Below are 24,142 nucleotides of genomic sequence, written 5' to 3'. Positions count from 1 at the left end.
CGCCTCCCCGTTCCGCACGCGCGTCGCTGGTTAGGGGAGGTGGGGAGAAAGCGGGGAGCGCAGCCAATCCAGTGCGCCCGCCGCCGCACCTCCCGCCCCAGGCTCCGCGTTCAGGCCTCAGGCCGCAGCCCTGCGCCTCCCTCTGCGCGCACTCCCCCCGGGACAGCGGGAAGAACGGGAGACTTAGGTTGTTGTCGCACAGACCATGGCCTCTGCGCCGCCCCAGGCCCCCGCCGAGGGCTTGCCCTGGCCTCTGAGTCTCCTGCCGGCGCCTCTAGGGCTGCTGCGGCTGGACCCCACCGGCGGCGCGCTGCTGCTGCTCGGCCTGGCCGCGCTGCTCGGCTGGAGATGGCTCTGGCGATGCCGGGCGCTGGGCATCCCCCCTGGGCCCACGCCCTGGCCGGTGGTGGGCAACTTCGGCTTCGTGCTGCTGCCGCCCTTCCTCCGCGGGAGGAGCTGGGTGCACCGGCAGGCGAGGGAAGCAGGCATGGAGCCCTCCAGCATGGGCGCGCATGTGTTACTGGCCGAGCTGGCCCGCGTGTACGGCAACATCTACAGCTTCTACATCGGCCAGCACCTGGTGGTGGTCCTCAACGACTTCCACAGCGTGCGCGAGGCGCTGGTGCAGCAGGCCGAGGTCTTCAGCGACCGCCCGCGGGTGCCGCTCATCTCCCTCGTGACCAAGGAGAAGGGTAAGCTGGGTTCGGCCCGGCACCCTGAGGGTCGAGGGCCGTGTGAACGCGCGAAGCTGCGGGGCCTGTGCCCCTTCCAGCTCCCCTGCCCCCCCCCCCCGCCCGCCGCCACCGCCACCGCCGCCGCCTCACGCCTGCATCCGCGCTGAAGTGGGTGGCGCCGGCGGCGCCTCCCTTACCCGGTGCCTTTAAGATGCCACCGAGCCCTAGTGGATCACTGACTCGTTCGTATTCTGACATCAGAAGTAAGAAACTCACCGGAAAGTTGGGGAAGAGTAATGAGAGGGGGACAGGGTGACAACAGGGTGTGAAGCCGGGCTGGATCTCTCCTTCCGAGAACGAAGCCTCACTCTTCAGGCGGTGTCACCGGGGAGAAACTTGGCCCATGTTAGAAAGAGAGAGGGATATTCTTTTCACCTTCTGAGTTTTGCGTGCAAGAGTTTAAGAAGATATTTATTTTCCCATAAGACAGGAAGTCCAGGAAACACTTTAGGAGCCTACTGGCAAACTTAATACGCTGGGTTTGTAGCCTCTGTGACTCCTGCCAATGGGAGTCTAAGGGGGGCAATTTTCAGGGTTAGGAAAAAAATGTTATTTGTTGCAGCAAAATATTCCATGTATTCTTCTCCAGACGTCAGCCATTTCTTTCTTTATTTCCCTTTATCAGTCTTCCCCTCCCTTTGTCTTATTGGCTGGCATAGGTCCCTGACTTTTTGTGTGTATTAAGTCACTCTTGTGCATCAGCCAAGTGTTAAACGTTTCCCTCAGGGAGCTTTTTAGTTTTTTTCTCACTGCCTCGCCACATAATTTATGCTCCCTTGTTAGAACCAGTTTCATTGCATGAGTATTTTTCCTTCACTGTACTTACCAAAACTGAAGCTACATAATTTTGTAATCTAGGGCCAGGATGTGGGTCTTCACCACTAGATTGACTTGGGGGGCCGGAGTAATTCCTTGTCCTGCCTGGCACATGGTACATTCTCAGTAAGTATTTATTAGGTAAATGAACTGCTACTCCCGGCCCCTGGAATGTGGCATAAAGAGATCCAGGCCTTTTAGAATCTGATTAAGCCAGAGTTTTACATCAGGATTTTAAGTGAATAGTAATGACGATCATAATAAAGGTACCACTGAACAACTGTTACAGTTCAGACCTCACCCTCTACATGCCGTCACGCATGCTGCTGCTTCTACTTGCAATTCTCTTCCAGTCTCATGGCTGCCTGGAAACTACTGCCTGCTTTTCTTTTCTCTCTCTTTTTGAAAATTGTGAGAAATACATGTAACAAAATTTATCATCCTAATTACCTTAAAGTGTACAGTTCAGTCGCATTAGGTTATTTACAGTGTTGTGAACCCATACCATCATCTCCAGAACTCTTTTCATCTCTCAATACTGGAACTTCGTGTGCTTTTCACAAACATTAAAAACCCCGGTTCTCTCTTTTTCCAGTTCTAAGAATCCACCATTTTTTGTCTCTATGAATTTGTGAATCACATAATATTTGTCCTTTTGTGACTGACATATCTCACCTAGCGTAATGTTTTAAGGTTCACCATGTTGCAGCATGTGTGAGAATTGCTTTCCTTTTTAAGACAATAATATTCCATTGTGTGCATAGACTACATTTTGTGTATCTATCCCTCCCCTGATGGATACCTGGGTGTTTTCTCTGTTTGGCTCTTAAGAAAAATGCTGCTATGAAAATGGTACATATACAAATATCTGTTAAAACACAACAAAAGTGGTAAAAGATTTTTGCCAAGTGTTAATTTTCCTCTAGTACAATTCCTATAAATCAAAAAGCAAAAGTTCAAACTAGTATAAAATAATATTTAATGTCAATTGTAAGTGAAAAAAAAGTAAAAATTCAACAACCCAATAGGTAAATGAGGTCAACAGATACGAATAGGTAAAAGATGGTGATTAACCCCATTTAATGCAAATAAAATCCGTAGTTGAGATTTCATTTTCCAGCAGTCATATTTTAATATAGGTTTTTGTTTTGTTTTGTTTTTAATTGGGGAACAGTGTGTTTTTCCAGGACCCATCAGCTCCAAGTCAAGTCGTTTTTTTCAATCTAGTTATGGAGGCCGCAGCTCACTGGCCTATGTGGGAATTGAACCACAGTGACCTTGGTGTTATGCGCACTGTGCTCTAACCACTGAGCAAACCAGCTGCACATTCAAATAGGTTTTGATAACAGTTATTACAGGAATGAAGGACAGGCATTCATTTGTTCAGAGTAAATTGGTATAACCTTTAAGGAGGGCGATCTAGTTTTTAAACTTAAAAATGCACATACAATGGCTAAGCAATTCCAATGCAATCAAGAATATTTTGCAACATGTGAAAATTATATGAAGTTCCTGTTTTAATGTTTATTAGAACACAGCCATGCTCATTTACAAACCAATTGTCCCTGACTGCTTTTGCACTACAATTGTAGAGTGTTTCTCACAGAGATTATATGGTCCACAAGCCTAAAATATTTAGCCCTCTTCAGAAAATGTGCCTGACTCCTGCTGTAGAGCAGCACTACATAATAAAAATTTCTGTAATGACAGAAATGTTCTCCAAGCTGCCCACCAGCCAAATATAGATACTAAGACTGAGAAAGAAAGAGTAGCTTACGGCTATGGGACAGTAGACAGCATAGCTCTAGAAAATGAGGTGTTCATTTTAAATGACACATATACTTTTACATGTATGGTGCAATATGTACATGAATTTTTTTTTAATGCTTTGAATAGCAGAAAATAGGAAAATACCAAAATGTCCATTGGAAGCACATTGGTTAAATAAATTTTGTACCATCCAAGTAATGGAATACTAGACAGCCTTACTGGAAGATATCTAAGAAAGTAAGTAAAATAAAAACGATGTATAACCATTTTGTTAAAGTAACACTTTGTTTAGTGTATCACTACATAACTAACCACCTTAAAACTGAGTGGTTAAAACAAGTATTGTAGAACACTGTGGTTGATTGGGTTCAGCTAGTGCCTGTGTTCCACCTGCGCCTGGCTGGGGCTACAGCCATCTGGGGCCTTCACTTTGCCTGGCAGTTGGCGCTGGCTGTCACCTGGGAGCTCAGCTGGAGCTGTTGATGGAAGCACCGTGGTTCTTTTTTTTTTTTCCCACTTCTTGCGCCTGCCTCCCCGCCCCCCACGCACTCTGATTCAAGCTGTTGTTTCTCAGTCCAGTTGTGTAGGACACAGCTCCCTGGCCAGTTGTCGGTGAGCCGCTCACAACAGCTCTCGCCGGCTGTCGGCCGCTCGTGGCAGCACACGGTAGCCCACGGCAGCACTCAGCAGCCCATGCCATGGTTCTTTTAATGTAGCCTTTTCATATTGGCATTTTCACAGCATGGCAACTGGGTTCCAAGTGGATGAAGGCACGTCTTAAAAGTCACTTCTACATTCTATTGGTCAAAGCCAGTTACAGGTCCCTTCCAGATGCATGTAGGGGGGGAATTGATTCTACTATTCCATGAGAATGGACAAGAATTTGTGGTCATCTTTAATTTACCATAAGTGTGCACATGCATGCGTGTGCATGAGCAAACACACACACACACACACGTTTATATATTTATAGAAAATCCTTAGAATACACAAGAAATGGTTGATACCAGTTGCCTTTTACATAAGGGAATAGAGGTTGGGGAAAACTTCTTTGCTTGTGTTCTTTGAATTTTATTATATGTAGTACTATCGAAAAACTCGTTTTTAAGCCTCCTTTTCCCTATGCCACTGCTAAAAGAGCCACTGTTTAACCATTTTCCATTTTTAAATAGCCTAAAGTATAGAAATAACCTGGTTCCAGGGTTTTAAATCTGCTAAAAAATAGATGGTGGACTGCCAAGAGAGTCTGAGATCAGAGTTCTGCTGCAGGCAGTACAGTAAAATGATCAAAATCTCCGGGTTTGGATTTAGAACTGGGTTCAGGTCTTGGCTTGTCACTATTTAGCTGCATGACCTTAGACAAACTTCTTAATCTCTTATATAAAACAGGAATAATGGTACTCAACCCTCAAAATTATGATAATTACAATGTATTATCAGCTGCTTGGTGATTGTGTGGTGTCAAAATATATGTCCCCAATCAATATGTGTCCTCCTCTCAAAACTGCAGAAGTTCTTCATTATCAGTTCAAATCCAGACTATCTTGGTGTTCAGTCTTACATAATATACCAGTACCGAACTCGTTACTTAGACCTTCCAGAGTCTCAGCAGACATTCTTGCTTTGTAGCCTCACTCTTTTTTGGGGGGAGGGGGGCGCAGGACTTTATTGGGGAACAGTGTGCACTTCCATGACTTTTTCCAAGTCAAGTTGTCCTTTCAATCTTAGTTGTGGAGGGCGCAGCTCAGCTCCAGGTCCAGTTGCCATTAGTTTCAGGGGGTGCAGCCCACCATCCCTTGTGGGAGTTGAGGAGTCGAACCGGCAACCTTGTGGCTGAGAGCCCTCCCTACAACCAACTGAGCCATCTGGCACTGGCCCATATGGGAATCGAACCGGTCAGCATTAAGAGCACGGAGCTCTAACCGCCTGAGCCACCGGGCCGGCCCTGTAGCCTCATTCTTTACCATCCCTGAAGCACAGCACATCCACTCCCAAGTAACGAAATGTGAATACAGCACGTGACGCATCTCTGCCCATGGCTAGGCCCACCGTGTGGCCAGACTCCTTATCCAGCCCCCTTCTCGGACCAGGATCCTCAGCCTCATGATCTGTCTTAACCACCTTTGTATCCTCACTGCTCTACAGTGTCTTTCATCAGATGGGCATGTGATGACTGCAGTCTTGCATTAACTTTGGTTTCCAATGTCTTTTTGCTGAGTAGCCACTAAGCAGATCCTCAATACTCAGTTGAAAATATACATACTTGTTCAAGTCCCTGATTTTAAATCTTCCGGGTATATACCCAGAAGTGGAATTCCTTGACCATATGGTAATTCTGTTTAATTTTTTCAGTAGCCACCATAATGGCTTTCCACGGTGGCTACACCATTTTACATTCCCATCAGCAACGACAAAGGTTCCAGTTTCTCTACATCCTCACCAACACTTGTTCTTTTCTGTTTTTCTATACTGGCTTAAATGTCACCTCTTTGAGAAAGTGTTCCCTGACATACTTGTCTACCCCCCCCACCCCCCAGGTAGAGCTGAGCTATCCTTCTCTCTATGGTTCCAGTTTCATTTTAACCTCCATCCCATCCCCTACCAGTCATTTGACCGCTTGTCAGTTCCCACTGTAGATATGTGCTCTGTATCCATCCACTTCTCTCCATCTCCATTTCAGCATCCTCATCCAAGCTACCATCATTCCTCATCTGATACTTCAGGAAAGGACTCTTAACTAGCCTGCTTGCTTCTCCTCCAATCTTTTATCCACACAGAAGCCAAAGGGATCTCTTAAAAAAAAAAGAAAAATCATGTATCAAACCATGTCAATCCTTACTTGAAACCAGTTATCTCCAACTCCATACTTGACCTACTTACTGTGCCCGGAAGAATCTGGCCCCTGCCTGCCTTTCTGACTTTATCTCTTTCTCATCTCCTTTTACTGGTACATTTCAACCTGCTGCAGACACACTGAGCTGATTCCTGCCAAGCGTGTGGCTGCCTCAGGCTATGGGGTTTGTCATCTTGGGCCTAGAATCAGTTTTCACTTGACTGACTCCTTGTCATCTCTCAGGCCAGTTGTTGCCTTTTAGTCCAGTTTTAGACACTGCCATAGTTTATTACATTGTTGTTTTATTCATTAAACACTTTGAAAGTATTTAGCCTATTGCCAAGTCCACCTACCCCTGGAATGGAAGCTCTATGAGGACAAAGATTTTGTTCAGCTTGGTAAGTACTGCGTCCCAACTCATTGGCCCAGAGTAGGTAATGAAGAAATGAATGAATACATGTGCATGCGAGGATCTACCAATGCACTTACCAAACCATATTGTAATTTGTGTTGCGTGTCTGTCTTTTTCTGTAGATTTTTAAAGGTAGGGATTAGATTTTCTTCTCTGTGTTCCTTCCTGATGGATATTTAGTTTGGTCAAGAATCTGTCTAAAGCAGTTTCTAAGTATTAATTGTATCACAGCTTATTTAGCAGATCCCTCTTTATTTAAGAAAGGATTGGGAGCCTGGGGTAACTTGGTGCTTCAGTATCTCAACTAAAGCATTTGTTCCCTTAAGAGAGACAGTTGGGATTTTTTAGGCAATGTGGTGGATATGTGTGTTGGGTGAATGTGCTGTGAAAGAATTGAGATAAATTTCCGTAGCTGGTGAAGGTGATTGACAGGAAAAGGTAGAGGAAGAACCTTATGTTACAAAGCAAATGCTTGTGCACTTGACTTGGAACAGAGAACAAATTATCTGAATAGGAAAATTTAGATAGAGGGGTTGTTTTTTAATGGAACATTTTCAAGAGTGAAGAATAAGGGGATAATGTGAGTTTATGTCAAGATGCCCGTCAAAGGATGAAGGAGCAGATGAGTTCCGAGTAAACTTCACAGGTCACACAATGGATCGTGTGATCAACCTGAGGAAGAGAGTTCACTGGAGCTGAAGGCTGAGCTGCTCCGCTGAACAAGACTTGAGGGAAGCACAGGCCACCTCTGGCTAAAGGTTTCCAGTGGCAAAATTGTAAAATGTAAAATTGTCCAGAAACAAGATGTGTAGACTATTAGAGAAAAGAAATGACATTAGGGAATTAGAGGCCAATAACTTTATTAAATATTTATCACAAGATATTTTTAAATAATTTGCTGCTGAAGACTAGCAGAGAAGGGAAAGATTCATAAACAGTGATGTGTGTAGAGAGGCTGGAAATAGCTGACTTAACACATTGCCAAAAGTCTAGAATGTGAGGTGGTTATTTATTGTATTTGAGTTTTTCAAAATATCATACTTAGATTGCTGTTCTTTTTAAGCCCATAAAAACTGCAATGAACTAAATAGGCCATTAGATATTCTACATTAGCTATACCTATCACACTCATTAATTCATGTGATTCTAGAACTTCCTGAGCAGGAAGAGAAAATAAAGTTACAAAGTCAAACCCAAGGCTACCAAAGGAATCTTTGCTTTAAATGTGGCCTATTTCTTCTAAAAGATTTGTGCACATCTATTTTTTATTGTAAAATATTTCAAATATAAAGTTCAGAGAGCAGTATAAACTCATTTATCCACCACTCAGATTTGCTTCAAAATCATAAACAATATAGCTTTATTTAGTACATATTTTAAAAACTTACATGTGTCATATATTTAAAGTATATTCTACTTCTAGCTTTTGTTACTTGAGTATCTATTTCCCTGTTGATAGAAATCACATCATTTCTGATTTTGAGAGATTGCTAGAGACTTGGAGCAAGAGTCCAAGCAAATTACAAAGCCATAAAAATGGAAGGCAAAAGAAAATTTTGAAGAAATTTGAAAGTACAGGCTAGATCAGTCTGCACTGACTACCTTGAAGGGGAACAATATGCAAAATGAAGTTAGGAAGTGAAGGTAGAAATGAAAGTTCATCTGGGGAATTTGACAACAAATGAGAAAACAAGATAACCAGACCTTGTGGTAAATGCTGTAAAATAGGTATTTAATATAGTTATGTACTCGTATCAAGAGGGTCTGAATTCCCACTAAGAGGAAAACTTCTATGACCCTTTGGAAGGAAAGGGCAAATATAATCAGTGGATAGTACTTTCTTTGCTTCAGGAATGAGAAAACATATATGATCAATGTAGGATTGCATCACATTTATTGTATTTTACATTTTTTTATTATAGTAATATATGTTTATTATTATAAAACATAAAACAATGGAAAGGAAAAAGATAATTCTTTTCAGTTCTTTTCAGAAATCATCTGTGATCAGTACTATTTTGAGATAGCCATTATTGACATTTTTATGTCACCTTTGTCTCAGTCTGTTTGGGCTGATGTTACAAAGTACCACAGTCTGTGTGGCTTATAAACAACAGAAACATTTCTCATGATTCTGGATGCTGGGAAATCCAAGATCAAGGCTCCGGCAGATTTGGTGTCTGGTGAGGACCCACTTCCTGGTTCACAGACAGCTGCCTGTAACCGCATGTGGGAGATCTGTGAGGCCTCTTGCATAAGGGCACTAGTCCTGTTCAGAAGGGCTCCTCTCTCGTGACCTAATCACCTCCCACAGGCCGCACCTTCATCAGCATATTGGGCATTAGGATTTAACATGAATTTTGGAAGGACACAATCATTCAACCTATGGCAACCTTCTAGGATTTTTTTCTGTATGTACATATATTTTTTAAAATGTATTTGCTTCCTTAAAATGGAATCATATTCTTCACACTCTTTAAAATTGTTTCTATAGGGTGGCCGGATGGCTCAGTTGGTTACCGTGCAAGCTCTCAACCACAAGGTTGTCGGTTCAATTCCCTCTGTGGGATGGTGGGCTGCGCCCCCTGCAACTAAGATTGAAAATGGTGACTGGACTTGGAGCTGAGCTGCGCCCTCCACAACTAGATTGAAGGACAGGGACTGACGGGAGGACTGGAAAAACACACTGTTCCCCAATATGCCCCCCAAACAAAATTTTGTTTTAAAAAAATCATGTAAAGTATCATGAATATATTTCCATATTATTAAATATTCTCCTCCAAAGTTCTTAAGAGCTGTACAGTATTCTTTTGTGAAAATATTGTCAATTTAGCCTATCCTTTATTTGATTTGAGGTGGATTTTTGTTTTGTCTAGCATGTATACCTCTGAGCACCCCTTTCTTCTGAGGAATTCTTTGTACCCACCATTCTTTTGCACCTATTAACTGTGGCTGGGACGAAAGATGGCACATTTTACAAGAACTCTTCTCCCTGGCCACAGTGATTTGTTTAGTGTTAGACCTCTGATCAAAGGGGGATTGATCAGATTATCTCACCACTTTGTAACACTGGTTAGTTGGTGGACTGGGCACAGAACTCAAGAATTCATAACTACAGATCTATCCTCACAGTTTTGGGTTAAGAATTTATAGTTGTGGTATAGTTTGGGAACTTCAAGCCATAAAATAAACTTAAGATGGCCAAAATTGGTATTATGGGATACCTGACTGAAGCATTTGAATCCTTCCCCAGCATTTTTCAGGTTGGACCTGGTAAATAGAGGGCTTTTCTCTCTGGTGGTGAAAATGGGAGAATAGGCATCTCAAAACAGCTCCTGATTCTTGTGAAAGCTGGTCTGCAGTAGGGAAGAAGTCAGTCAGGCAGAAAGAAGTTAAAAATAGTTACACGAAAGCGTTCTGTGGCATTTAGTGTTCCCTGAGGTAGTGACACCTGACCCTTCCTGTTTTTTGGTTCCATAGCCTAGTTGGCCTTTTTGTTAAACTAGAATGAGGGTATATTTTGGTCATTCCCAACCAAAATAGTCCTGATGTTTTTCTTTGGAGCTGTTTTTGTTTTCCGTGTCATTATCCTCCTTGAGATGAAGTCTTTGCATATATTCATGAATGCCATTGCTTTTCAGGGCTAAGAATGGAGAACATACCACCAACTGCAGGATATACCTGAACCTCTTCCAATCATTTCTAAGACCATCAGCCATTCTGGCTCCATGTCATGGGTGTTTTGTGAAGTTTGAACAGTCCCAAGGCGGTTAATTCTGTCCATGTCTCTCATCCCTGGCGTCCCCAGGCACCATCTCTTTGGTCGTCTTTTCTGTCTTGCCCTTCACTCCTATCAGCGCATCATCCAAGACCTTAATGCTTAAATATTAGCCTCTTCTGAGAAGGTTCCCTCCACTTTCTTGCTTTAATCTAAACCTGATTTCCCCCGAAGATAATTTAGCCCTTCTTGAAACGCCCTCTTTGGTCTCACTGAAGTTATTGTTCTAAGAGACGCTGTCATGCGCATCCTCGTTTATACATGAAGTATCAGCTCAGATGTCCTCTCTCCTGAGAAGCACCACCTCCCCTCAGCTGCCATGGTGTTCCTTCCTCTGTCTACACAGCAACTTCAATATGCCCCCAACATACAACTTCCAGTATAATACATCCTAGCAATGCAACTTCAGTACAACCCAACATACAACATTCAATATTCAACGTCAGTACAATCCAACATAGAACAGTGTGTCAGGGTTGTCGGTTTACCCAGTTCTTCACAAGACTAAGCATCATGAAAACAAGGACTGTATCTGAAACCTACGTGCCCTTAGTATCTGGCACACAGGAGACACTAAATAAGTGTGTCTTATTAGTGTCAATTGGGAAAATTGATAGAAAAAGGGGATTTTGCTAGATAAAATATTTCTAAAATACAAATGTGTAGTTTCAAAGATGGTGCATAGATGATACAGACCGAGGACTTAACAAAGGAAAAATATCGTTCCTTGAGTAATTGGACAAAACAGAGATATCATGTCAGAGACGTCATGTGATATCTTAAATAATGAGATGGTAGTTCAAATTGGTGTCAAACCCTGATGTTAGAGTCAGAGACCATATCTTTCCAAGAAAAGAAAAGGAGGCCCAACAACACTTAGCCTCTGAATGCTGAATGCAGCAAAGAACTTGGCCTCTGGTTAAAAAAGAGGAAGAGTGAGTAAGCTGTGGTTGCCTAGGAAATAGTTTATGGAGCTTGATTAAACAAAGGGAGAGTTCTGTTTTCGGGAATAGTTGAAACATTTCCATGCCATATTTGTCTTGCTCGTCACACGAGAGGGACTTTTAGCAGAAACACTACTTCCACCCGTGGTGAAATGCATCTACAGCCCTGCACCCCAACATGCGAAGACAAAAAGTGGACACGGGATTGCCAAATGACTTCATAGGGTGGAAGACGACCACCTTTAAGTGTCTACAGAGGAGGCTACTAGTGGGGTGTGAGATAACTTACCCTGTAGAACCCCCAAAGGCTTAGGATCTAGAGGTACAGGGGTGAGCTAGTGGGTTGAAAACAGCGATGGTTTCACATGCATATAAAATATAGTGAGAGCAGTTTTTTTTAATCACCACCCCCACTCCTGCAGAAATAGAAAGTAGCTGCTCTGGAAAACCCTGGGTTTTAGTGACCTCTTGGCCAGCCAGCGATGCAGAGTTGGGGGAGCAGGGGCAGAGAGATATGGCCTTGTACCAAGCAAGATGAAAAGTTGCCTCTAGAGAAAGAGAGGACTTGTACAGAGTTTCACTTTGAGTGAATTAGATAGACAAGACACAACAACAACTGGCCGCCAGCAAAAGAAAACAAGGACATTTGCCTGTCTCGGCCCTCCCCCTGGCAGAGAAGATGCTCTCCCCCACTGCTCATCTCTGTTGCAACTACTCGGCCATCTTAGTGCAAAAGCAGCTGTAGACTATATGGAAGTGAATTACAGTGGCTCATTAACTGGCTGTGTTCTAGTTCAATTTTATTTATAGACCCTGAAATTTGAATTTCACATGATTTTCACATAGTACAAAATATTCTTTTTATTTTTTTCCAACCATGTAAAAATATAGAAGTCTTAGTTCTCTGGCAATACAAAAAGAGGCTGCAGGCTGGATTTCGCCTGTGGTCTGTAGTTTGCTGACCACTACACTAAACTTTAAGTAAGCTTGTTAAAAATTTAAGGGTGAGCTTTCACCCTGTTTCTCTCAATGCAAAAGAAGGCAAGAGGGGCGGGCAGGTGGCTCAGTTGGCTAGAGCGCGAGCTCTGAACAACAGGGTTGCCAGTTCGATTCCCACATGGGCCAGTGAGCTGCACCCTCCACAACTAGATTGAAGACAATGAGCTGCTGCTGAGCTGCTGGAGGGGCAGCCGGATGGCTCAGCTAGTTATAGTGCGCGAGCTCTCAACAACAAGGTCGCTGGTTCAATTCTCACATGGGATGGTGGGCTGTGCCCCCTGCAATTAAATATTGAGAACAGGGTCTGGACTTGGAGCTGAGCTGCGCCCTCCACAAATAGATTGAAGGACGACTTGGAGCTGATGGACCCTGGAGAAACACACTGTTCCCCAATATTCCCCAATAAAATTTATAAAAAAAGAATTAGGCTGATAAATTTAACATTGCAGCATATTCTTAGGAAAAAAAAGGCAAGAAAGGAAGGGGGAAAAAAGAACAGATGCAGCCAAATAGAAAGTTCAAAATAATATGTTAGAAATAAATTAGTACTTATATTAAATGTAAGTGGACTTATCAAGATTACCAGAATGGATTTTTAATTCAAATATATGTTGTTTTAAAAGAGATATACCCTCCCCCTAAAAAAGAGCCATATCCCAAACATAAGGGTACATTCAAGTTCAAAGTAAAAGAAAGGAAAAGGTTATACCAAGAAAATACTTAAAAAAGAAGAGCTCTTGTATTTTTGACAAAATATACTTTAAGTCTTCGTTGTTAAGAATAAGGAGGGCATTGCAGGATGATAAAAGGAGGTTTGTTGGTTGTTGTTTTTTAGCAAGGAAGACATGATAAGTCTGGACTTGAATGTACCTAACAATTGTTATAATGACGAGCGGGGAAAAGAAAGAGGAACACACGCTAGAGAGCAGCTAATTAATTTATTTAGCAATATGCAACAGCAAAAGACAAAGGCAATTAAAACAATGTGCTAATGACAGAAAGTAAAAGTGGTTAAGACTAAACTATATACATTGATAACAATGTCATGTCAAAGGAGTATACATATATATAAGTTTAAGAGATTCCCCATATATGTTTATTACTGATCAAAAATCACTTGGCTAAATACACAAATAACATCAATAAGGATTATCCAAAAGTAAATAAATTTTACAGGATAGCAACTATTACAGTAGATGCCAAAAGCTCACCAAACTGTGGGGAAACAACAGTGGAAAGGTCAGGAATCAAAACCTTGCCAGGTCCACAGCTGGATAACTGAGGCGTCTCCTGATGCTGCAAGCTGCACACAAGTTTCCAAAATGCTAACAAGTTCCCAAAAATACTGCTGCTGTTGCCATTGTTGTTGTTGTTGCTGGAAGTTAGGGCGACTCTTGATGCTGCAAGCTGCATATAAGGTTCTGAAATGCTAACAAGTTCTCAAAAAGGCTAACCGTGGGGAATAACACTGGAAAGGTTGGGAACCAGCCAGACTTTACCAGGTCGGTGGCTGGAAGTCAGGGCATCTCCTGATGTTGGTAAGCTGCATGTTGTATGCAAGTTTTCAAAATGTCAGAATGATGAAGAATCACCAATGACAAATAACGAAAATTACACTGTCAACAGAGGTCTGTCATATATTTTTTCAGATGTACCCTAGAGCCAAGCTCCTTGTTTCTGCCTCCCCCTCAGGGAATGGCCAGTTCCAGGAGGGTTCGACAGTTACTTTGACAAAAATATTGCTTATCCGCCTGAAGGGCCAGTTTATTTAGACAAACAATACCTACTGTTCTCGCCTGGGACCATTGGCCTAAGGCCTTCCAAAGCCTGGCAACTTGCCTGTCATGTAATTCTGCTATAACTTAGTTACTTCTCTACCTCATCTGCTGATGCGGGCAAAAGAGACAAAAAAACTCATCACCACATATATCCCCTGCTGGGAATGAGACAGAGGAGAATTTTCTTAACCCTAAGCTAACCATCACCTCACATGCAGTCTCTCATGTGAGGGAACAAAAAGCTGACTAAAAGCTATTACCTCACATGCAGTTTCTCATGTGAGGGAACAAAAAGCTAACAGACAAAAGCTAACATCAGCCAATGAAGGCAAATTTTCCTAACATCTTTCCCACAGTTGTCTAGTATGTATGTACCTAACAACACAGATACATAGACATAAATATCTATATCGCTATGATATCTATCTACATACAGCAAAACCTACAGAATGGCAAAAAGAAATTGACAAATGCATCGTTATAGTAAGTACTTTAATGTAAGTATTTGCATAGTTGATATATCAGGCAGATAAAAATTTGGTAAGGATACAGAAGGTGTGAGTGCAACAGTTATGAAGCTTTCTCTGTTGGACAAATAGAGCACCCTATATCCAACAATTGCTTGGGTAAATATTCTTCTTCACTTTACTTAGAAATTTGATTAAAATTGATCACATACCAGGCTAAAAAGCTTATCAGTGTCAAAAATCAGTATGAAACAAATAGAGGTGGGTGGCAAAAGAAAATCATAATAGAAAAAAAATTAAACTAATGAAAATACATGCAAACTGTACTTGTGGACCACTGCTAAAGAGGCAACTGTAGAGCCTTAACTCACTAGGATAAAGGTCTGAAAATTAACGAGTTAGAAGACCAACTTTATCCAAAAAAAGAACAAAAGAATAAACTCAAAGGAAAAATGAGGGACTTGTAATTATAATTTTACACAAATTCTTCTAGAGAGAAAGAATATACTCTGACTCATTTTAGGAGGCCAGTATATTCAAACAAGTACATTACGAGAAAGGAAATTTATAGGCATTTTCATTTATGAATATGAAGTTTTTTAAAAACTTAACATATTAAAAAACCAAGTCCAATGTTTTTAAAAAAGCACAAAAATATAAGTGAAGTTGGATTTATTCTTGGATTGCAAGCAAGTCCAATTATCAAAGAAGACAATTTTCATAGTAATCTGTAAATTAAATCCAGTCAAAATCCCAAACGCGCTTTTTTAAAAATAGGATTTGACAAGATGATAAAAGTTTTATAAAAGAGTAAAGAGCTAAGAATAATGAAAAACAATTTTGAGAAAGAACAAGTTGTGGGAGGACTTCCCTATTAGATATTAAGATTTATTATCAGGTTTCCATATGTATTATTAAGTAACAATAATTACTTTTACTGTTCTATATCCCAGTGACTGACACACAGTAGGCATTCAGGAATATTTGTTAAGTGAACAAGGCATGTCCTTGAAAGTAGCAGTAAAGAAGTACATTAAAAATGGGGAAGGAGAACTGGCTGAAACAATGAAGCACACCCCATGGAAGACAGGATGAAATAGGTGACAAGAAACAAGGATTATCTGAGAACAATTCTGTTGCAGTTTTGTTGGGTTTGATGGTGGAATATGTATAACATAAGGGAGAATCAAATAAGATACAGTTGTGGACGACCTTGAGTTCAGATGTTTTTAAATTAATGCTGCTGCCAACAACAGTTTAGATTTACCTGCCAGTTATCTGATTCCAAACTTTGATGGCCAGTGTTCTAATCCAGTGGGGCTGTTGGTTTATTCGGCTCCTATTTAACAGGGTCCTCCTCCGTGCCCAGCAGTAGGCCAGAAGCTGAGATTTTAATGATGAGCACAGTCAGTTATGATCCCAGCCCTCATGTGCAATCTGCTATCCTGCTTACCCTTCCGTTCAGAATGTTTAGAATACGGGTCTCTGCAGCCTGAAATATTTTCTAAGCCTGGATTCACTCTCATGAAAATAAGATTTTGAAATTTATACCAACTCTAGAAATCGAAACTCATTGCTTTTTATTTCACCACGAGTTAGTGTCTATAATAATAAACTTTCTAACAAATTTTCCTAATCAAATCCTATAGGATTTTTGTTATTAGAAATATATACTATTTTGATAACTACATGTTGCTAATCATTCTTCTTGGCGGGTGATCTTTATCTGCACATGAATTTTGCACAAGTGACGTGAGAAGTAGAGAATATACTTCATGGTACGTCCCCGTTAGTGTGATCAGTCATTGCTCTCTCTCATCTTTTCTTCTTGGTGTTCTTTTGCAGGCGTTGTATTCGCACGTTATGGTCCAGTCTGGAGACAACAGAGGAAGTTCTCTCATTCAACTCTTCGTCATTTTGGCTTAGGGAAGCTTAGCTTGGAGCCCAAGGTTATCAAGGAGTTCAGATATGTGAAAGAGGAAATGCTAAAGCATGGGCAAGACCCCTTCAACCCCTTCCCCATCATCAACAACGCCATCTCCAACATCATCTGCTCCCTGTGCTTTGGCCAGCGCTTTGAGTACACCAATAATGAGTTTAAGAAAATGCTTCATTTTATGTCACGAGGGTTAGAAATCTGTCTGAACACCCAGCTCCAGCTGGTCAATATATGCTCCTGGCTTTATTACCTTCCCTTTGGACCATTTAAGGAATTAAGACAAATTGAAAAGGATATTACCGCTTTCCTTAGAAAAATCATCAAAGACCATCGAGAGTCTCTGGATGTTGAGAACCCTCAGGACTTTATCGACATGTACCTTCTCCAGGTGGAGGAAGAGAAGAAAAATAACAGCAATAGTAGTTTTAATGACGATTACTTGTTGTATCTCATTGGAGATCTCTTCATTGCCGGAACGGATACCACAACTAACTCTTTGCTTTGGTGCCTTCTGTATATGTCATTGAACCCTGGCATACAAGGTAGGTAATAGATATTTTCCTTTATTCATGGCAAAACCAGGTTATTTAACTTAGGATCAGCAACCTTAGTGATCCTGTGGCTCCTCGCACTAAGCAGTGTCTTCAGGCTGGAAAACAAAATGGAAATATCTGCATCTCATAAGGAGTTGGGATGGTGTTAAGAGTGATAATCCAAAGTTTTAGACATTGTCATACTTGCCCCTGCTTTAAATCTCAACAGGTCTGATTCTGTGTGGAATCTATGATGAAAAAAGAACTTTAGAGAAGAATAACAATTTAGAGCTGAAGAGAATCACATTGATCATCTGAACCCATTCATCTTGTTTTGAAAATGGAGAACAGAAGCCCAGAGAAGTTCTGTGACTTTCACAGAGTCACACAGCTAGTTCCGTCACATCAATGCCCATAGGCCGTGAATGTCAGTGGCAGTTCATAGTGGAAGAATACAGGGAGGACAGTGTATCGTCCCTGTAACAAATAACCACAAATTTAGTGACCTAAAACAACACAAATTTGTGATCTTCTAGTTCTGTGCATTAGAAGTTTGAAACATGTCTCATTGGGCTAAAATCAAGATGTTGGGGGTGTTGCATTCCTTCTTGGAGGCTCTAGAGGAGAATTCATTTCCAGCTTCCTTGGCTTACTGTCCTCTTCCTCCATCTTGGAAGCCAGAGATGTTGCCTCTCTCTGACCATTCTTCCATTGTCACATTTCCCTGTGATTCTAAATTCAACTGGGAAAAGTTCTCCAATTTTAAAACCCATGAAATTAGATTGGGCATAGCCAGAAAATCCAGGATAATCTCCCCATCTGAAGGTCCTTAATTTAATCACAGCTGTGAAGTCTCTTGCCAGCTAAGGTAGCCTCTTCACAGGGTTCAGGAGATTAGGTTGTGCACATGTTTGAGGGGCTATTTTTTGCCTACTAAAGATGGGACTGTGCTTACCTGTATTAGTTAATCTACTGCTGAGTAACACATTATCCCAAACTTCTGCAGCTTAAAACAACCACCATTTATTATCTCACATAGTTTCTGAGGATCAGGAATCCAGGAGTGGCTTAGCTCCTGGGAGAACTTTTCCCAGTTGAGTTTCGAGTCAGAGGGAAATGTGACTATAGAAGAATGGTCAGCGAGATGCAACATTTCTGGTTTCAGGTTTCTCATGAGGTTGTAGTCAAATCTGGCTGGGGCTGCAGTCATCAGTGAACTTAACTGGTACTGAAGGATCCACTTCCAAGATGGCTCATCCACGTGACTACTAGCTTCAGGCCTTAACACTTGGGCTGCTTGACTTGGCAGCTGCCTTCCCTCAAACGGAGTAACCTGAGAGAGTGAATGGTCAAGACAGGACACAGTGTCTTTTATAACCTAAGCTTAGAACTGACATGCCAACACTTCTCCCTTATTCTGTTGGTCACATAGACCAACTTGGTACAGAGTGGGAGGGGACTGTGTAAGAACGTGAAAACCAAGAGGCAGGGACAACTAAGGGCCATGTTGGGTTACCACACACTGTCACATATAAAAGCTTAGAGAGCCCATCCAGTGTTCATATGAGAGAATGATTCTGAGTGCTCCTGAGCAGAGTGCCTTCTCCTTTGCCTCTCTCTTCTGTCATCCTCCTTTAAAGTCATGGGGTGGTCCAGGGTCCCTGGGACTAGCTGCCTCGACTTGGAATATCTGACCAATGCTTCACTTCACTGAGGCTGAGTCAGGCCTGGCACTGCCAACTTGCCAGTTGTGTGTACAAGGTGATGGAAAGTATGCATAGGGCAGTCTCAACTCACTCCTGGCTTATCTTCTGGTTTATTCTTTCCTTCTTTTTTTGTACAGAAAAGGTTCACGAAGAAATTGAAAGGGTCATTGGTGCTGACCGAGCCCCTTCTCTCACCGACAAGGCCCAGATGCCCTTCACAGAAGCCACCATCATGGAGGTGCAGAGGCTGGCTATGGTGGTGCCACTCTCCATTCCTCATATGACCTCGGAGAAAACAGGCAAGTCTAAGGTCTTCCTCCTTTGAATGTCCTTGAGGGATCCTAGCTCCTCAGTTCAGAGGAGTTGAGGTGTGGGTGTGGTGACCATCGCCTAGCTCGATCCTTCTGATGGTTCACCATTGTGTCCTGGACAGTCAAATGTCCAGAGACTGCTTCAGCTAGTTGCCCATTACTTGTTGTATTGGCATTCCAGCGCAGACTGTTTTGTAAATAGCTCTCTCACCTTCAGAGCACACATGCTTACAGTTGTCAAATGAATTTTGCCATTTACGGTAGCTGCATTGGCAAAAGAAACTCCAGAATTAATAGAGGCCCCTTTCTTCTTAGAGGTCCGAAGAGCTAGTCTAAATATGGATTTAAGGATTTTATTAATAACTGGGAATTATCCTAGTTCAATTTTTATAATATTGCAATTGAAACATAAATATTGAAGAATTAGAAGAGCCCATCTGATTCTAAAGACACTTGATTCAACCTCTTACCTACATTGAAATGTGTCCATTTGGTCATGTCTTTGACATATAAGCACTCAGACTCTGCAAACATCCCTCATAACAAGAAATTGACCTCCTCTGGAGACAGCCCAGGATGCAATGGGCTTAGATCTAGCTATGAGACAGCTGTAGTAGGCAATCTCTTAGAAATGACGCCAGATTATTTAAGTTTCTTTGGTGCCAATGAGATGCACTGTGTGTGCACTATCTTTTGGGCGTTGTTTAATGTGCTATGAATTTGTCAGCTAGTTAAGAGGCAGTGCTGACTTCCCTGTACCTCCCTTTACCTTAGCTTACCTTCCTCATCATATTATTGTATGGACATAAGACTCTGTAAAGCTCTATGTAAGTATAGGAATTTGTATTCTTTGGGAAAGGTTACCTGGAATGCCCTGTGATTTCTGTTTTAGTGTTTTCTCTTAATTGTAAGGTTTTTATGGTTTGGTCTAATTCATTAGCTCAACATCCATCTGGCCAATTCCTGTGCCCCATCTCAGGCTGGGTCCTGGGGTGGTGTGGAGAAAAGGATGCTAGCAGATGAGGTCTTGGCCCCGACCTCAAGTACCGCAAGGTTTAGTCTCAGCAAATTAAGAAACTAGGTATGTAACTAGATGTTTTTCAGATAGCAATGTTTATAGAGAACTATTAGGAAAAGCATGCATGTTGAATGACACTGGCTTTGTTTGTTTGTTTTTTAGTGCTCCAAGGATACACTATTCCCAAAGACACAGTGATAGTAGCCAACTTATGGTTAATGCACAGAGACCCAGCCATTTGGGAGAAACCTGATGATTTCTACCCTGAACGATTTCTGGATGATCAAGGACAACTTATTAAAAAAGAAACATTTATTCCTTTTGGAATAGGTCAGTTAAACTTTTATTTTCTTAATGGCATGATTAAAAATGAAGTAGAACCAAAACAATCTTTCATTATTTCATGACATTGTTTTTTAAATGTTTCTTTCTTGGTAAGCTAATATAAGAGATAAATAACTTAGCTAATGCATCTCCACTATGTTCATTTCAGATTTTAAAAACAAAATGCAGGCAGTTGGTTCTAAATCTTTAAATAGGACCAGAAATCTTCCTTTCTGATCTGCTCAGATGATTGTTTGAGTGAGTCCCAGGAAACTGATGGAATTAAGTTGGCTTTGTGCTGGGCTGGTGGGTGAGAGGAGGGGTTCTCTATTCTCAGCAGTCTGCCTTGTAGGTTCCTAGATGAGGACAGGTAGGATTCTTTCCATGAGAATAGGAATGCTCCAGAGAGTCTTACCTGATTTATTTTCTCCCGAATCTCCCAGGTAACAGTGCAGGAAAGAGATAAATAGGTAGATAATGAGGAGACAAGGTAGCTGCCACATTGGATCTGTCTATAGTTCCTGTCTAGAATGAGGATAGATTTTGTTATGAATTAGAGTTAAAATGTGAACTTGGTATGTAAAAACTCTGATCAGCATATATTGTGGGAGGTCATATGCCATATGTGGTAATTTTATTTTAAATCTCTATCTGCCTTTAAAATACTCAGTGTAGATATTTCATATAAATGTGTCTTTTTTGAGACAGGGCAAGGAATGATGGTATTATCATGCTTACTTTTTTTCTCATCTCATTTTTAGGGAAACGGGTGTGTATGGGAGAGCAGCTGGCAAAGATGGAATTATTCCTGATGTTTGTGAGCCTAATGCAGAGTTTCACATTCTCTTTACCTAAGGATTCAAAGAAGCCTATCATGACTGGAAGATATGGTCTAACTTTAGCCCCACATCCATTTAACATAATCATTTCAAAGAGATAAAGAGCATCTCTAAGGAGAGATGGTGAACAGAATGTAAATACATATCCTTCTAAATAGAATTTTCCTTCTACACTTGACAGCGGATCCAGCAACTCAGGTTAGCCTCAGATTAGCGAGATCCTAGAAAGAGGGTAGAGCATACAGCTTCATCTTGGAGGATTCCTCAGGGGGATGCTTCAGCCATCTTAGTAACGCGTATCTGATTTAAGGGATGGAACCGAAGTACTGGATTGGGAAGCAGGAGATCTGGATTTTATTCCCAAAGGCTTATACCAATGAGCATTTCTTCTCATCTCTCAGTGCCTTAGTCATTTCGTATGTAAAAAAAAAAACTTGGGTAACAAAACTTGGCCTTCTGTCTCTCAGCATTAATGAAGGTCAAATGCCTCCTATCTTTTCTGACATCACCAAAACACTGTTACGTTCTAGAGAACCAATTCAGGAGTAGAAGGAAGACCTACCTGTTTAAGACCTGTGACAACATCAAAGTGGTGTTCAGACTTGAATAATTCCTTTGTCAGGGAAGGGTGTGAGTTTAGGCTGTTAAGAGCTTTTCTTGGCACAGATCCCATGTCAGTTTGGCGTCGCTTGTTTTGTTAATCTTTTTATGATTTTAGTTTTTACTTTTGTAGACATGGAAGTGGACCCGGTCCAGTATGTTGAGAAACCTTGTTGTCTGAGTTTAAATGTCTACCTTCTATTTCTAGTATATAAAAAGTGAGCCTGGCTGAAAAAGTAGCTTCATGGTAGAATTCCTTTCTGCTGAGTTTACTTGCAAAGATGTAGCTCTCTACCTTTTGACTTGAGCCCTGAATAATAAGCCTGGGAATTTTGTACTGGGATTCATCAGGAAAGGATTCAGATTGGACTGAATGAACACTTCTTTCCTATTCTCCCTGCCACCAAGCCTAATATATCTCATCCTTGAATACTCTCAAAGACAAGAAGTCATTCTTATTAAGAGAACTAAATTGTTTCTTAATAAAGAAGGCCCCTCTAGAAGGGCAGTTCTCAAGAAAGGTAATGACCTCTTTCAGAGGGTGTTTGGAAATGTGTGGGTGCACAATGATGGGGGTGCTACTGGCCTTTTGCTGCCTTGAGGCCAGGATATTAAATGTCTGAGCAGTTCTATACAATGAAGAATTGTCCTGCCCAGTATGCCATTATTTCTCCCAGTGAGAACATGCTCAAAAGAATGACTGGCCTTTTCCATTATTCTCCCATAGTACCCCCTCTTTATATAGATGTACTCATTATAGTAATATGAACAACTTTGTTGTTTAGCCTTTCTTTCTGCTGGTATCATATTTAATGCTTGACTTGTAAGCTGACATAATTCTTACAGAGACTTGGATGCCATTTTGTAGCCGATGAAGCTGAGGCTTAGAACTGTTAAGGGACCGAGTTGAAAGATACCATTGTTCATTTCAAACCTCCTAGTCTTGGTGACTAGACAGTTCTTTCTAAATCACTTCTCGGTATTGACACCTCTTGATCCCATAGCAATCTATACCTCTGCACTTTCAATATGGCTAAATGAAATACAGGTTTATCTTTAGGTGCCTTGATAATTTTTGTTAATTAAAAAAACCAAAAACCTAATGAACTAAATGGCCAGGAACAAACTGAGTAAATGGAGAAGCTGTTGTATGGCTTTTAGACGAGATGACACATGTGTGGACTATACTGCACCTTGAGCAGGAAAGTTGGTTCTTGATCTGGAATTTCATATGCTTTTCAACTGCACTAATAACTTGGCAGTAGCAAGTTTATTATTCCTTTATTTTATACAATGCTTAATTTCAGCTTTCCTAACAAAAGTTTGTAGCTTTCTTGAGAAAAAAACTGTTCTGTGAGATTATGTTGAAATCAGATGTTTATTAAACTCTTAAATATAATGCCTCAAACTATAGTACTTTAAAAACATCTTTATATGGTAAGTCACTGAAAGGGCTGTTAATGCTTTCCTTGTCCATGCCAACATTTTACAATTTTATATTTTATGATTTGTTTCAAATGTAAAAATAATAGTATTTTGTATTGTTTAAGTCTGCCTAATATCTAATTTTTAATCCACATCTTTAGCATAATTTTTATGCTTATTAAACATTTTATTTTAACTCTAATAGTGTCATGTCTGATATTTTTGGTTCTTCTTTTATTTTAACTGCTAAACAAAATTCTGTTTTACCAGATGTCACGTTAGGAAATGGAAGAGGGGGTAGACTTCCAAAAAGACAGAGATGGCCACAGTATTATGCAAGAATTTAGACAGGTGGGTAATACTTCAAAATGTCCCCTCAGAGCAGTTACTCTCAGGACTGTATCACAGCCCAAGTTTCTTACTTGCCATGTTAAAGTCCAGCGTTATTTGAGGGAGGGATGAATCTATACAAGCTCTCGTATCAAAGTATATTTTAAAATTTTTTAAATTAACTTTTTAATTACAGTTGACCTACAATATTAGTTTCAGATGTACAACATAGTGATTAGACATTTATATACCTCACGATGTGATCACACCAATAAGTCTTGTACACATCTGACACCATACATAGTTACTACAATGTTATTAACTATATTCCCTGTGCTGTACTTTACATCCCTGTGACTTTTGATAACTGACAATTTGTACTCCTTAATCCCTTTCACATTTTTCACCCATCCCCCCAACACTCCTCTGGTCTGGTGACTATCAATTTGTTTTCTGTATCTATGAGTTTGTTTCTGTTTTATTTTGCTTTTTAGATTCCACATATAAATGAAATCATATGGTATTTGTCTTTCTCTGTCTGACTTAGCATAATACCCACTAGGTCCATCCATGTTGTCACAAATGG

General features: G+C 41.0%; 1 protein-coding gene and 1 long non-coding RNA gene across 2 annotated transcripts in view; one reads left to right on the top strand and one right to left on the bottom strand.

Moving 5' to 3' along the window:
• The window catches only part of LOC109452743 (uncharacterized), a 57,213-nt gene that overhangs the window by 22,999 nt on the left and 10,072 nt on the right, over positions 1-24,142 (bottom strand). The gene's annotated exons all lie outside the window — the stretch shown is intronic.
• Positions 80-23,428, top strand: CYP2U1 (cytochrome P450 family 2 subfamily U member 1). Its single transcript, XM_019741913.2, has 5 exons — positions 80-692; positions 16,377-17,012; positions 18,847-19,008; positions 20,201-20,368; positions 21,124-23,428. The coding sequence occupies exons 1-5, from the start codon at positions 206-208 to the stop codon at positions 21,300-21,302; spliced, it is 1,632 nt and encodes a 543-aa protein (XP_019597472.1). The 5' UTR covers positions 80-205; the 3' UTR covers positions 21,303-23,428.

Source organism: Rhinolophus sinicus, linkage group LG02 (genome assembly GCF_036562045.2).
Source record: "Rhinolophus sinicus isolate RSC01 linkage group LG02, ASM3656204v1, whole genome shotgun sequence".
Taxonomy (NCBI): Eukaryota; Metazoa; Chordata; class Mammalia; order Chiroptera; family Rhinolophidae; genus Rhinolophus; species Rhinolophus sinicus.
This window is presented reverse-complemented; position numbering and strand designations above follow the sequence as displayed.